Source organism: Periplaneta americana, chromosome 1 (assembly GCF_040183065.1).
Source record: "Periplaneta americana isolate PAMFEO1 chromosome 1, P.americana_PAMFEO1_priV1, whole genome shotgun sequence".
Classification (NCBI taxonomy): Eukaryota; Metazoa; Arthropoda; class Insecta; order Blattodea; family Blattidae; genus Periplaneta; species Periplaneta americana.
Genome location: NC_091117.1, coordinates 31,997,402 through 32,013,972, shown reverse-complemented (window position 1 = coordinate 32,013,972; position 16,571 = coordinate 31,997,402). Strand labels below are relative to the sequence as shown.

General features: G+C 36.7%; 1 protein-coding gene across 1 annotated transcript in view; it reads right to left on the bottom strand.

Moving 5' to 3' along the window:
- Nucleotides 1-399: 399 nt before the first annotated feature.
- The window catches only part of LOC138694408 (homeobox protein zampogna-like), a 64,421-nt gene continuing 48,249 nt past the window's right edge, over nt 400-16,571 (bottom strand). The window contains exon 3 of the mRNA XM_069818105.1: nt 400-1,245. Coding sequence (XP_069674206.1) covers nt 542-1,245 — 704 coding nt within the window. The 3' untranslated portion in view covers nt 400-541. The remainder of the gene's footprint in view (nt 1,246-16,571) is intronic.

The window sequence follows — 16,571 nt, the reverse complement described above, 5'->3', positions numbered from 1 at the left end:
AACTCTGTACGAATATGAAGTCGATTTTGCATAGAACATAGAGCCTACAGAATGATACACATTCCATAATTTAATCTATATTTATATAAAATTCTTCAGTTCCTAAAACTGTACAGGCTAGTTTGTATTTCAAATTTGGAAGTGATGTGTTAAGAAAAATCTGGAGTTTTTTAACTACAGTTTAGAGGGTTTTTTTAAGCTTGTGCAGCGGTAAATGTAATTCTGAGTTGGCAACATTGGGTAGAGTAGAGTTCAGCTAGAAATGATCCAATCCCTGCAAGCGATTGCTAGCTTCGTTCAACCGATGCCTCCCCCCAGAGCGATCATTGGCCCTAGCCCTCCCACATACCACTTGCGCAGAGGACTTGTTTCGTCTTTCTACTCCACAGATCCCTGGGACGGACCATAGTAGTTATGAGTGTTCCCGTAGGTAAAGAAATGTCACAAGATGTTCCTTGATGTACTCACAAGTGTTCGCCTTGTTGCGTACAAGTTCTTACACACTTAATTTACACAAATTTAAAATACTGTTTGCCCCAACTCACTGAGTTGTACTAGCACTTCCGTTACTATGTTGTGACGTAGGAGATGACGTAAGAGGTGGTGGCGCCGTGGTCGCTGTGGGCGGACAAAGCAAGGGATAGTAATAATAAGGAAAAGGTAGCGGTATAGATCCGGCGTGTGGGTACAGAATTGAAGTTGGCGCTCCAGATTTGCTGTTCCCTGCACTGAATCCTCCAGCCATCACCGGTTGGTCGTCCCTCACTAAAACCTTGACGGCTACCCTCTTCGCCGAAGACGAGTTGGAAGCTGATGACGCCATCACGGAGACCGTCGACTGTTCTTGTAGCTGAAGTTGTTTTCTCTTGGTCTTGTACCTCCTGTTTTGGAACCATATTTTCACTTGGGTCTCTGTGAGTTTGAGCGCGTGTGCTAGGTCGGCCCGCTCCGGCCCGGAGAGGTACCTCTGCTGGTTGAAGCGCCGCTCCAGCTCGTACACTTGGGCGTGCGAGAATGCCGCTCTTGAGCGTTTCTTCCGCTGCTGTTGCTGCTGTGGTTGGTGATGGTGATGGTGGTGGTGATTCGGTGACAAGAAGTTTGGACCCGGAGGCTTTGATAGTTGTGGATGATGACTTAAATGTAGATGATGTGGTCCGATGTTTGGGGGCGGCGATCTCGCGAACAGAAGACTGGGCGGCGAAGGTGATTCGCCAGGAAGAATTCCGTTTTCCGACACGGCATCATCTGCAGACAATAAGAAATATATTACTTCCAGGAAAATATTCATTCATTCATTCAGTGAAAACTGTTGTTTTTGCTACTGTAGAGTCCTTCTATATCGTTCATTTGCTGCAACATTGAGATATCTAAAAAAATTGTCATTGTTAAATTATTGGTGCAAGAAGAACTGTTATGACATGAACCTTTTACAGTAAGAGCGACATACAACATACAAGAGCTTTTACAACTCGCCGCCAGAGAGTATTGTGTCACTATTTCGTCTACGCCAGCCGTGGCGAAAATTTGATCGTGCGCCGAGCCACTGTGTAACCTGCAATGTGCACAGCACCTATGGAGGGAGGCGGACACCCGAAGGAGATGTGAAGTAACTGTCTGACTTATTAACGGATTTTAATTTTCCTTACGTCAAGCCTTAAATATAATTTTATACAGTACAACGGTACAAACTAATGTTTAGTACGTGTAACGAAGAAAGAAATGAACAAGAAAACATAGGACACATTATCATAACCTAAAATTAACTGTCTTCAGAATGTCTCTGCGACAGAATTTCAAAATCAGGAATTATGTCAGTTACTGCTAGTCGTAGTTGATCACGAAGGTATTTGTCTGTCAGTCGTGATCTAAATTTGGTTTTTACTATTTTCAGTGTTGAAAATATTTTTTCACAAACATAAGTTGTAGCGAACATGACTTCAACAGAGCAAGCGAAAGAACTAAGCTTCGGATATTTATATTTTGGCAAAGATTTGAAAAGTTCAACATTTGTCAAGTCCTTAGGCCTACATCTAGCTTTCTTCATTTAACATCACATTGTAAATCTGTGAGTTTAAATTGAATATCTAACCGCATTATTCGTACATCTGGTGAAAAAGGATCGACGTACAGAGATAATAATAATAATAATAATAATAATAATAATAATAATAATAATAATAATAACACTTAACCTTTTAATGTTTCATGAGTAACATGTAGTATAATACCATTTTATATTATACAACCGTTTTCCTCATAATACTTGTAACCAAATCATATATTTAATTTTCTCATCATATTGGCAGCAAAAAAATGCGTCTTCCCATCCTACTTGAAACTTTCGTTTTTGTAGTGATACATGGTTTCGAGAGAGACATTGCGATGATACGCCACTCGCAGGTCAGAGAAAAATACAAATGGAACGGAGTTTGACTCCAGTGTGTGAGAGGGTGGGGTTGGGGAAGGTAGGAAGCAAGAGAAATGCAAAGCTATCATTGCGAGCCACAATGTGCTCGCGAGTCACATTTTCGCCACTGCTGGTCTACGCAGTTGGGGAACAATACTGCTAACAACTCAGTTGTGCTTTGCCTGTTGTTCCAACTGATTGTAGTCAATTTTATAGAACAGTGAGGAAGAGTTAAGTATTTCAACAAGACAGAGCAGATTCCTGTCTTAACCTGTTTCGTCTAGGGCCGGGCAAGTCCAAGCTGTCCTCTCTGGACCTTCCATAAGAGCATAACTCTGTTCCCTAATTTCTTATGACCATCGATTGGATATCTAGAGCAAATTATCCCTCTACCTACGTCATCCATGAACCGTAGATTATAATAGTCTTGCAAAATTTTTTATGTCATCCTAGCATTATAAACAGGTTGTTACTAGAGCCAATATCGTGCGTAATCGGTTTATTATGGCACGCGTGCCAATAATAGCAATGACGTATTCGCTATGACGTAATACCGGAACGCTTGATTGGGGATGGATGCAACTCGTCTGGCTATCTTGCTTACTGCTTCTACTCTCCACGTCTACACGTCGCATAAAACAGTTCTGTGGTTCAGAGAAACTATATTAAAAAAATAAAGGAACATTTGTAACATAAAATTTGATACCTAAGGTATAACCACAGTCTAGTATATACAGTCACGAAGCTTGAGATTTGAGGGTGCTAGGAACAATAGACTGTGCCGGTACTATTTCGCATTATCTGTAATGAGGCGATTGTAGCGATTTAGTAGTTAGCAACTATCTATGGATGCATATTTATTACGTATTGAGCTTCGTGACTATATACTAGACTGTGGTATAACTAGAATTTGTAATACTTGCAAGGTCATCCATTTCTCTTTATTCAATGCCAATGCCAAGCGCAACTAATCGATACGATCAATACGAACATATCAACACTTATGTCAGCTATGGATGCCGAATTATTTCATAATTTGTTTTTTACAATTTATAATGCTAAGATGCCAAAAGTGTTATATCCAACTCGTGGATAATCTTATTATGACACTCGTGAAAATTCTTGCACGAACGATAGTGAGAGCGACAAATATTCACTCATGCCATAATCATAAAGATTATCCACTTGGTGTATAAATCATCATCATCATCATCATCTTCCTAACAAGTATTAGGCCAAGTGGCCTGTTACGGTCTCAAACTAGAATTTTCAGTCCATCTCTTCTTTGGACGGCCTAGAGATCTTTTGCCATATGGATGGTAATGAAGCAGTGCTTTTGGAATTCTGCATCGATTCATTCGTTCGAGATGACCCTTCCACTGAAGTTGATATTTGCTGATGAACTGCATAATGGGTTCTATTTGAAGTTCTTGCATTAGGTCCTCATTTTTTTATGATCCCAGCGAGTATATCCAGCTGTTGCTCTCATGAACCTCATCTCACTTGTTGTTATTCTACTAACATCTTTATTCTTCACAGTCCACGTTTCGCTACCATAGCTTAATACTGGCTGTGCTAAGGTTTTATACAAGCCTATTCTTGTGTGTCTTTGTACTAGTGAAGGTTTCATGATTTTATTAATGATCCCCATTGTTTTATTATATTTACATATTTTTTCAGCAATATCTACTTCATCATAAGGTGATAGTGTATAGCTTGGTGTATAAATAACTATTTTATAAGTATATTTACGTCTTGTAAAAGAAATAATCTGGCTGTGGTTAACCGAGTCCTGGACAGAATTACTGTTTTAAAAATTTGGGAATAGTCATTATACTTTGGAATGCTATACTGCAAAAATGTAAGATCCTACACAAAGCCATTTTGTAGTAATTTTAAAAAATTTAAATTTAAATTATGGTTTATTTAATGACTCGCAGCTGCCGAGGTTATATCAGCGTCGTCGTGTACCGGAATTTTGTCCCGCAGGAGTTCTTTTACATGCGAGTAAATCTACTGACTTGAGCCTGTCGCATTGAAGCACACGTAAATGCCATCGACCTGGTCCGGGATCGAACCCGCAACCTCGAGGACGGAAGGCCAGCGCTATACCGACAACTTGAAAATGTTTGCTGGTTTTAAATTCATTATTAAATTTGATTCTGCTATTTCAGTGGCCATTATTTCTGAAGCCAAAGCCATAGCCATAGTGTCTTTTATGCAGATGACATTTACTTGGCGTAGCTGTAACAAGCTTCATATTTCGAGTCTTTTAAGTTAGGAAATAATTTGCGTGACTCCATCCGTCATTAGGGCGACGAGGCACCTCCCCAGAGTACGTTACTCCATCAACCTCTTATTTCTATTATAGACAAATTCAAGCAACAGCCATCAAGATATTGCCGGATACATTAAACAAATTCATACCCTTGTGGACACAATCGGTTCCCTGGAACGACGTGGCACAGCGCTAAAAGCTTTCGTTTAAGTAATATCCTCTAAGACATCATTTCCACGACACTGCATGCAATATCATCGTCACGATCTTCTGGAGTAGGCTTTATACTCTGTCACAGATCCGATTCGCGTTTTCCTTTAATGCTGTCATTTTAAGGCTTCATTATGTACGACACGGTAACATTTTTATAACGGCTACAGTGTCACACGCTACGTCCCCTGCCTCAACTTACGAGGTCTGCTGTTTCTTCCTGAACTCATTCGTCTTTTCTTTCCTTGATTATTTATTTCTTTCAGTTATTGCTGTATTTATTTGTTCATTTATTCAGTAGTTCTTTATTAATCTTTAATTGAGGACAATATTGTAAAATATGAAGAAGCTAAAAACAAAACTTGTGGAAATCTAACAAAACAGTTCCTTCATTATTCACCATTTCTACATAATATTATTAAGGTAAATTTCCTTCATTTCACTAATACAACATATATCGTGCTTTTGTAGGATCTGACTATATGAATATTGTTATCGAAAAACATCATGGGAGTTAAAGTGAGATCTGAGGTCAAATTTTGAAAGAAAAAAATCAAAATTTGATTTTTTGTCCCAAGAATTATTTAGAATTTGCTATGCATAAAACATAATGATTTGTTTAAAAATTATAATTTTATTGTAAGTAAATATATTATTAATGATTTATTTTAGCTTGCGGAGTTAAGGCCGTAAGACCTTCTCTTCCACTCAACTAGCAAAAACTATACATACATATGTATAAACTTACGAGCTACAAAGAATACAACAATTTGATTTAGATAAAAGTTACGTGTTTACAAGAGTTACTTATGAATTAAGGGAACGCACAGGTGAAATTACTAAATCTTACAGTTTTCATTTTTTTTCTCAAATACCAAGGACACTAGAATAAAATTATGTGACACGTTTCCTTATTAAGATGAAATATATTAATTTAATTAATTTATATATAAATGGTTCCACAAGTCGAAAATTAAAGAAAATTACGTTGAAAAAAATTCCTGCCCTTTATTGCATCTTAATAAGGAAACGTGTCACATAATTTTATTCTGGTGTCCTTGGTCTTTGAGAAAAAAAAAATGAAAACTGTAAGATTTAGTAATTTCACCTGTGCGTTCCCTTAAACAGTAAAATAATATGAACTACTGTAAATTAAATAATGAGATACAAACTTTGTAGCAGAATTAAACTAAAATACATAGAATGTTAATATATTTCAAATAATGGGGATTATTATGAGACAATTGTGAAAATACAGTGCTATCAAGATGTATATCTAAAGGAAGAAGTTACCATAGAGTCAGTGATCGTTTAAGTTAGTATAATTAGAGTGAATTGCTAACAAGGCTATCCTTTAAGCTACTTATTTTTAAAAATGTTTATTGTCTTGCAGCTCCTAGTTAAAGTTGTTGAAAAATTATAATTTGTAAGTAAATATAATGTTGAAAAGTTATAATGGTAAGTAAATATAATGAAGCTGTTGAAGAAAAATTATAATTGTAAGTAAATATAATGACTTGCAAAATTGTAATTGTAATGAAATATAATAAAGTTGTTGAAATATTGTAATTGCAAGTAAAAATAATGCAGTTATTGAAAAATTATAATTGTAAGTAATTATAATGAAGTTGTTAAAAATTATAATTGTGAGTGTTTTTAATTACGTACCGTAATAGAATTTTATTTATGTGTCAAGCTACTTTTTTTTTTCCTCATCCATAATATTACACAAACATGTGAATATTTCTGAACCTATTTGAAAAAAAGTTGTGCTTCATAAGTTGGCGGCATAATTGAAGACTCTAAATGCTAACTTTGTTGCGATTTGCACACTGTTTTTGAAAATGTAAGTTTTTTATGTTTACTTTGTAGGTAATTTTCTCGGAAGTTAAAAGTTCCTAACATACGTACAGTTCCAGAAAAAAGAAATGGGCCGCCTAATTTTACTATTTCCAGATATAATACATAGCGCATGTGTAGTAAACAAGAAAGCTTTAAGTGTGCTACTTATGAACAGTCTTGCTAAACTTGTTGCCTACTGTATATACAGGAGGACTGCCATCAAGACTCGGGCCATTATTTTCTTTCTGGTACTGTACCTCTTTTTCAGAAACTAAGATAGCTAGAAGCATGAAATTTTTACAGCTTATCTACAGTATTACATTGATGACTAAGCTCTAGTCTCAAGTCATTTGGATAAAATCTCTTTTTTTTTACCTGGAACATTAATAGAAGCATCATACTGTGAAGTTTTAACGGAACACGTAAATGTTTTCCTTAAAGTTCCACTGTACTCAATTCACCGTAGGCCATTCTTTCATGATGGAGCACCGTCTCATTTTTCTCTTGCTGCTAGAACGAGTCTAAGTCAGTGATTCTCTAATAAATGGCTCGGTCAAGAGGGACCAACATCCTGGTCTGCTCGTTCCCCTGACCTCAATCCATTTACTTAAGGGGACATTTTTATAGGCAATCGTGTATTCAAGATCTATTTAGAACAGTATTTTGAAGAATAATGTCAGATAAATGGAACGGGCATTTGAAATATTGAAGAGAATGAGACAGTGCATGATGCTGGACTTACAAGTCTGTATTAGAACTATTGATGGTCATTTTGAGCACTATGTTTAGAATTATACATGGGCTTTGTAAAGGAAGATGTATTTTTAATTTAAAAAAAGAAGGTGAAATACAGAGTGGAAGTGAAATAACCTTGCAGATTGAAAGGGTCGATAGGGTACAGTTAAATGAGTATAAAACCTATATTACGTTTTGTGATTAAATGCACGGTTAATTAGAAAACTAAGTTTGAAGTTCCAGCAGTCCGGCAACATCGCCGCTAGTACACACTTCTCGTGATACAGATGTAAGAGGTCAACGAACTCGGTATGTCTCGCTATATGAGCTGTTCTCTGGCGCTGTGTTGCAACCAACTCGCATCGGTGCAGTGGCTTGAAATTAGATGATTTTAAAATTAAATTTACACGAAAACAGTTCACACTATTGAAATACACCAAAGGGAAAAATTATTTTTTATTAGTTTTTCTATCCGATAAGGACAGAAATCACTATCTTACTCGCATTAGTTACAGAATAAGAGGTCGTTAGGCCTAAACGTTTGATAAAAAACTTTTTTTTTTCTGAAAATACGATGATATAGTTTTTTACTACATTCAACACGAGCTATCCGCTCTAAAAATTTCCGAAGATATTTCGCTTTCACCATGTATATATTTACATGACTTTCTTGGGTGCTTTAAGGTTCTCTACTCATTCTCCAAAGTTCTCAACATATTAGTTAACATCCTGTATATATATATATGATATGTATCTTGAAGACTGTCCATTTTTACAGCCAGGTCCGCTTATTTTATTCCGATAGATCACATTACAAGAATTACTTTCTCAGTATTAACAATAATATAATCTTTTACTTAGATTTTTTTGAATCGTCACTGCACTTCATTAAATCGTCATATTTATTAGAAACTCTAAACCATAAAAATGGCATCTTAATTTTTCTGTCTCTTGCTGAATCATAAGCTTGACTTAAAGCTCTTAAAAATGAATAAAAGCAGAAGAAACAGCGAGACAAATCCGTCAATATTTGAAACACCAGCTCTATAGTGGTCTTTCTTAAAGAAATACATCACGTCACAGTAAATCAAATAAGTATAACCAGTTTAAACTTTCGCCATTGATGTTATTTTTTCCAACTCATACGTCAGTACTTAATGGCGAAATGGATAAGACGTCACACGCTGTTCTTAGAAATTCCCCTTCTACAAATGTTATAAAATGTCCTAAATTTAGTTCACACATAACTAACTCATGTTTTCCTCTATGACTCGAGTGGTAACGCTTCCGCCTTCAAATCTAGTGGACAGTATTTGGAAATGGGACCGTGAATAGCTTTAAGGGGTTGGGTACAGCTTACAGCACTAAAATTTTGGAAATATTCAACACTTCTTTCCTCCATTACTGTATATTGTGCAATAATGAAAATTAGTAACTTATGTGTAAAACACTGTCCTTCTGCTATATGAAAAAATATATATATTTTTACGATTTAAAAAAGTTACATTTTTATTTTCAAAATTCAGTTCGCTGTACAGTGATGAAACGTTATCCAAATTCTGTGATGAAATTTTTTTGTTTGTCTTTATGCATGTCATATCTACAATATGATCCAAGATCACTTCTCTACCTTTGATAGATTGTCTGATAAAAAATATATTCATTTAAAAATGGTCAAATATCAGTATTTTCTTTTAACACAAAACAAAAAAAAATATTATTTATTAATCAATGTAGTTAAAAGAGCATGATATTGTGAGGATGAGTTTCAGAAATAAAATAAAAGAGAGAGAACATGAAAAAGTTAACAAGTTTATGAGTTATGAGGGAAACGCTTCATCACTGCACAGTGAACTATCACCATTATGAATTTTGAAAAAAAAATATATATTTTTTTTTTAATCGTAAAAATATTGTTTTCATATAGCAGAAGGATAGTGTTTTAACATACCAATTTTCATTATTGTACAAGATACAGTAATAAAGAAAAAAAAAGTTAAATATTTCCAAAAATGTTACTTCTGTGAGCTGTACCTAACCCCTTAAATCAGCAATTTGTGCATTAAATTGTGTGTGTGCATTGCGTACCGAGAATTTCGTCAAGGGGGAGGTCAGTATTAAAATTGTTTACAATTTTGTTTACATTATCAATTTTTAAAATCTTCTGTGTTATTATTATTATTATTATTATTATTATTATTATTATTATTATTATTATTATTATTATTATTATTATTATCATCAGCTGAGTTTTCACAGGTGGATGTGAAACTAGTTCCGGGAAGGTTCACGACAGGATCGTCACGCTGCGGCTGCGAAGAAACATTTGCGAATGTGAAATTCCTCGCGAGAATCACTACGCGACATTTTGCTAAACAAAATTGTAAAATTGAGTTTTGCGGTCGCTTTGACATATCGAAGAACCCGGAACGATAATGTGAAATTTTTATTCAAAGTATTAACTGTCAAATTCACGAAACGTTGAACCAACATTTCACAATAAAGTCAGAACTAAAACTAACGATTGGGTGAATACCGCTCTTAAAATATTTTAAAATCGACAATGCACAATATTTAACAACTACACTGCAAAACTGTCAAAACAACCTTTTCAGTATGTTTCAGAACAAGTTAAATTTCATATTATGTCGACCTCATTTCATTACAAGGTCGGTATTACTAGGCGGTAGGTCTCTCTATAATAAAGACAGCATTGTTATAATTCGAACGTGTCGCAGCAGCAAGAGTTACAGTAGTGGCAAAAAAACCGGACCGACCGGACAAAGCCTTGTTCACTCCAGAGCACGATAGACTGGTAACTAAGACTTTCGTGGTTCGAATCCTGCCTGGGAAGGAAACTTTTCTTTGTTCCTTATTCAAATTTATTCCCAATACTTTTCGACTGAAGCGATATTTTACTACTTAATTAGCTCATTATTCCCAGAATATGAATTTTGCCATCAATCGAAAAGTATTGGGAATAAATTTGAATAAGGAACAAAAAGAAGTTTCCTTCTCATGCAGGATTCGAACCACGAAAGTCTTAGTGACCAGTCTATCGTGCTCTGGAGTGAACAAGGATCTGAAATCAGCTACAAGGGTCGGCCCGTTTTTCTTTTGCTACTACTGTAGGGGCCTACATTGAAGGAGGGGTAGGAGGACTATGCCTTACGTCGATGTAGATTTTGTTATTCTGACAGTGAAAAATTAGAGAAGGGAAAACGATTATGGATAAAAAAAATAGGCTACTCGAATCTATATATGTCATTTTTTTCTAAAAATTGAAAGGGGGGGGGTTCAAATTCGGTACCCTCCCCCTTGAGTACTCCCGTGCGTATATGTGTGTGTGCGTGCGTGCGTGCGTGCGAGCAATATTAGTAAACAAGTACTTGTATCTCGAAAGATATTAATTTTAGGGCTAATATATATTGGACTTCGTTTTCTTGTTTTGATGAATACTATAGACAGTGTTGCCATTTTAAGCTGTTTTTCGGCGACAATTTCTTTTATCTTTTCTATTGCTTAATTATTGATTTAGAGACTTTTTCGACACCCACTAGCGACGAAAATAATACTTTATCTATTGATAACAAGGAATCTAGCGATTTTTGAGCTTCTTTTTGGAAATTTTCCCGACACTTCAGTTAGCAGCAGTGACTATAGATGAGGAGGCGAGACCTGGCATGTGAGCTCAGCGATAGGGGAAAGAATGAGCTATCAGAAAGAGAGTTTGTTTCATGATGGTTAATATTACACAAATCTACCGACTCAGAAGTTCATCTCAGATTAAAACCTATCTTCCCCCTCCATACCCATTAGAGATATAGCCACGGTACATGATAAGGTCACAGGACAGGTCTTGCCTCCTCTACTATACCACCTCTGAAAATATTGAATGTTTTAAACATTTTTTATGCTCGACCATGCCGAAATGTAGTAATTATATACATGGTAGCAGTCATTTAATGCATGTCATTAAAGTACACCTACTCATTAAAGTACAGGTCTTCAGCCAATCACAAGTCAGCTTTGTACCGTTATATCGGTTATTCTCGGATATGCAATCGACAGAAAATTAGCGAAAAGTCACGGAGGCTGGAAATCCAATACTGTCGCAGAAGGTTATGTTCTGTTACTATAATAATTAGCGTTAATTGTAAATAATATTCAAATAAATTCAATTTGTCATCTCGTTTTTCAATTCTAAATCAATTTCCAGGCTATATCAGACTAATGTTCATTCTTATTCTGTGCCAAGGTCAATGACATTCGGCCTCGGAAAAAATCAATACTTTCGCGTCTGCGCACATCTCACAATTCAGGTCAGTTCGCACATAACCATAAAAAGACCTAATTTTCAATACTTTCAAGTTAGAAATATGGTCGAGCATAAAAAGTCGTATGAAACTTGCCTATAATGGTAATTAAGACTCTCGTATGAAAATTATGAAACGAGCGCAAGCGAGTTTCATAAACAATCATACTTGCGTCTTAATTACTACCATTATAGGGTCGTTGCATAATGTACTATTATGGGCCTATCTTAAATAACAGGCGAAGAAAATAAACGTGAATTGTTAGATAATGCAGTACGTATAACGTGTAATCGATAAAATGCATGTTACCTCCGTGTTACCCATTATTGAATCTATTCTTCTAGAATTTTCAAGTCAATGTTCTAGACAGAAATATCTTTACGTCATGTGCTTTTCCTAGAAATGTTTCTTCCTGTATAAATTTGAACAAATGCGCTTATATAGCTCGTGAAGTGTGTGGCATATTGAAATGTTTTCGCGTGTGGTATAACACACTGATATGTTCTCCAGTTGGAGTTCGTATTTAGGACGATAGCCGGAGGGGGCAAAATTCCACACAAATATCCATCACTCAACTTACAGAACACGCGCTACTTGCCATATTGCTTTCGTTGTTTAAAAACAGTAGAAAGGCGATTGTGTTTTTATTTTGCTGGAAGTGACTGTAGCATGTGTATATAATGACTTGTATGCCTGTGTATATTTGTGTAACGCGGATCCGTCTGTCTATATTCAACCCTCTGTTCACTTGACTGTCACTTGATCTGGCCATTATCGCCACTCATTCTCCTTCTCTCTCGTTATGCTGCAAGATTGGTTATTTCTTCTCGATGCCTTCCGTTTAATGCTTTCCTCGAGTGGCGTCTGTGAGGATAAAGAACGTCATATCGCATTGCATTGTGTCCGATCTCCACGTGAGTGACGTAAACTCCTATTAGTGCGTCTTGACGCACTTGAGTTGCACAGGCGTAGATGTAAAACGAAGTATAGCAGATCATTCTGAATGAGGGGGAAAGCAATCAGAAAATGTCTGCATTGAAATCTACCATCGCTTATAAAAATAAATATAAATCCGTGGCGTAACAGCCCATGAAGGTTTAAGATCCACCAGCCGACTCCTAGCCTAACATTTACATGTCTCAATCAGTGATGGCCGCGTAAATTACATTAGGCCTATAGCCTACATATTTTTCGTAGTAGCCTAAGTTGAAGCAAGTAAAGCGATCGGTTTGGAAGTAAATCCCGAAAAGACAAAGTATATGATTATGTCTCGTGACCAGAATATTGTACGAAATGGAACTATAAAAATTGGAGATTTATCCTTCGAAGAGGTGGTAAATTCAAATATCTTGGAGCAACAGTAACAAATATAAATGACACTCGGGAGGAAATTAAACGCAGAATAAATATGGGAAATGCGTGTTATTATTCGGTTGAGAAGCTCTTATCATCCAGTCTGCTGTCCAAAAATCTGAAAGTTAGAATTTATAAAACAGTTATATTACCGGTTCCTCTGTATGGTTGTGAAACTTGGACTCTCACTCTGAGAGAGGAACATAGGTTAAGGGTGTTTGAGAATAAGGTACTTAGGAAAATATTTGGGGCTAAGCGGGATGAAGTTACAGGAGAATGGAGAAAGTTACACAACGCAGAACTGCACGCAGTGTATTCTTCACCTGACATAATTAGGAACATTAAATCCAGACGTTTGAGATGGGCAGGGCATGTAGCACGTATGGGCGAATCCAGAAATGCATATAGAGTGTTAGTTGGGAGACCGGAGGGAAAAAGACCTTTAGGAAGGCCGAGACGTAGACGGGAGGATAATATTAAAATGGATTTGGGGGAGGTGGGATATGATGATAGAGACTGGATTAATCTTGCACAGGATAGGGAGCGATGACGGGCTTATGTGAGGGCGGCAATGAACCTCCGGGTTCCTTAAAAGCCATTTGTAAGTAAGTAAAGTAAGCCTAAGTTACATGTAATTTAATTTCACGTAGAAAACTAATATTTTGTACGATTTTATACTTGGCTTAATATATTTTCATATAAGTATATATATTCGGTTGAGAAAATTTTATCATCCAGTCTGCTGTCAAAAAATCTGAAAGTTAGAATTTATAAAACAGTTATGTTACCGGTTGTTCTGTATGGTTGTGAAAATTGGACTCTCACTTTGAGAGAGGAACAGAGATTAAGGGTGTTTGAGAATAAGGTGCTTAGGAAAATATTTGGGGCTAAGAGGGATGAAGTTACAGGAGAATGGAGAAAGTTACACAACACAGAACTGAACACATTATATTCCTCACCTGACATAATTAGGAACATTAAATCCAGACGTTTGAGATGGGCAGGGCATGTAGCACGTACGGGCGAATCCAGAAATGCATATAGAGTGTTAGTTGGGAGGACGGAGGGAAAAAGACCTTTAGGGAGGCCGAGACGTAGATGGGAAGATAATATTAAAATGGATTTGAGGGAGGTGGTATATGATGATAGAGAATGGCTTAATCTTGCTCAGGATAGGGACCAATGGCGGGCTTATGTGAGGGCGGCAATGAACCTCCGGGTTCCTTAAAAGCCAGTAAGTAAGTATAAGTATATTAATAATATTATTATTAATGGAGAAAAATTCGTTCCGACACCGTGAATCGAAACAAGGACCCTCAGCCGGGCGCTGTGAGTGTTCTTACCATCTGAGCTATGCCGTGACCCGATCCAGAGCGCCGACCCAATTCTCCTCCTTTGTATCCTCGATGGCCTAACTTCCAAGCTGATGGTTCTGGGTTCGATTCCCGGTGCCGGAACGAATTTTTCTTCATTAATAAGTATCTAAGTAATGTCTACATAAAAGTCAAGTAGCCACCGGTGTGGCTCAGTCGGTTAAGGCGCTTGCCTGCCAGTGTGAAGTTGCGCTCGGGTGCGGGTTCGATCCCCGCTTGGGCTGATTACCTGGTTGGGTTTTTTCCGAGGTTTTCCCCACCCGTAAGGTGAATACCAGGTAATCTATAGCGAATCCTCGGCCTCATCTCGCCAAATACCATCTCGCTATCACCAATCTCATCGACGCTAAGTAACCCAGTAGTTGATACAGCGTCGTTAAAATAACCAACTAAAAAAAAGTCGTTTGATTACACAACTTTCAATAGAGGACGGCGAGGTCCTCTAATAAGAATGTATATAAATTATTAAGTTTATACTCTACTGTGTCCTTAAAAACGCTCTTTGCTGTGTTTTTAATTATCGAGCCTCAAAATATAGTCTACATTTTGTGCAGTTTTTATTTTCAATTTTTGTGGGAATAAAACCAAGTTTGACATACTTGCTATGCAGAGGTCTTCCTGCATACGACATGTTGTTTTCAACCTTCATATTTAACACAGAATCTTACTAACTTCAAAATCGTTGATTATAAACTCTTAGGCCCGCAGCATACTGCATCGGATATTCTGTCTCGGACAGGACTGTTTTGTCTCAGACCGTTCGATGTGACGTTGATTACATGCATTTTTATGCCCGATGCAGTATACTGCAACCTCATAACAATGCGTGTAATCACAGTCACATCGAACGGTCTAAGACAAAACGTCCTGTCCGAGACAGAATGTCCGATGCAGTATGCTGCAGTCTCATAATAATGCGTGCAATCACGTCACCTCGAACGGTCTAAGACAAAACCGTCCTGTCTGAGACGAAATGTTCGATGCAGTATGCTGCAGCCTCATAAAATGCGTGTAATCATCGTCACATCGAACGGTCCGAGACAAAACTATCCTGTCCGAGACAGAATGTTCGGTGCAGTATGCTGCCGGCCATACTAAAGGCTTCGTAACTGTGCTGTGAACTGAAATTGATAATTATGTAAGGCCCGTTCCCACTTAGCGGAATCGAACTGAATCGAATCGAAACGAAAAGTCTGCTGCCGCTCACATCTAGTGGAATCGAACCGAACAGTTCTTTTGTATTTTGTATTTTGTCATACAAAAATGAATAATTCTACAAAAGTTTTATTAATTTTTCTCCGTTAATATTAGGTTGTGATTTTCATACAGTAATATTTCAGCAATAACTTTTAGTAGTAAACGAATTAAGCCGCCAAGAGTGGATATGGTTCATTTGGTTTTTTACGAAGGCTTCACGAGAACTTACGATCATACCCGAAACAATAAATAGAATAAATTTAATATTCTATCTCCTGAATTCTGTTCTGTTCGACTCCCTTCTATTCGATTCGACGTACCGCTTTCTGCTATTTTCCATTTAATGTACATTGTGAAGAGAAATTCTATTCGATTAGATTTCGCTAAGTGGGCGCGGGCTTTATTCCTTTTAAAATTTCTGGACTATCAGATCAGTAATGACACCTTCATCCTCAGTCATATTGTTGATGGGTATACCTATTTATGACAGTGATATTTTAATAATGATACTGTTGATAAGTGTATTTATGACAATGATATTTTTATGATTATAATGTTTATGACAATACTGTTGTTCATGAATATAATGTTCATGAGGATTATAATATTGATGACAATAATATTTATCTTCTATCCTTCTTTATAGGCTGTTTGTATTGAGCGAGAGTTGGACCATCTTCTCCGAGGTCTTTCCGGACTTCTTCCTGCTGGTGAGTTATCTCTAACAATCTACATAATTCCTTTTTCTGTCACTATAGAGATACGATTATTTCATCCCGCTCTTAGTTTGGTTATCCATTTCTTTTATTGACTGAATTTCACACTATCTAGTAGTCTAGTTTCTAACATGTTCGAGTTTC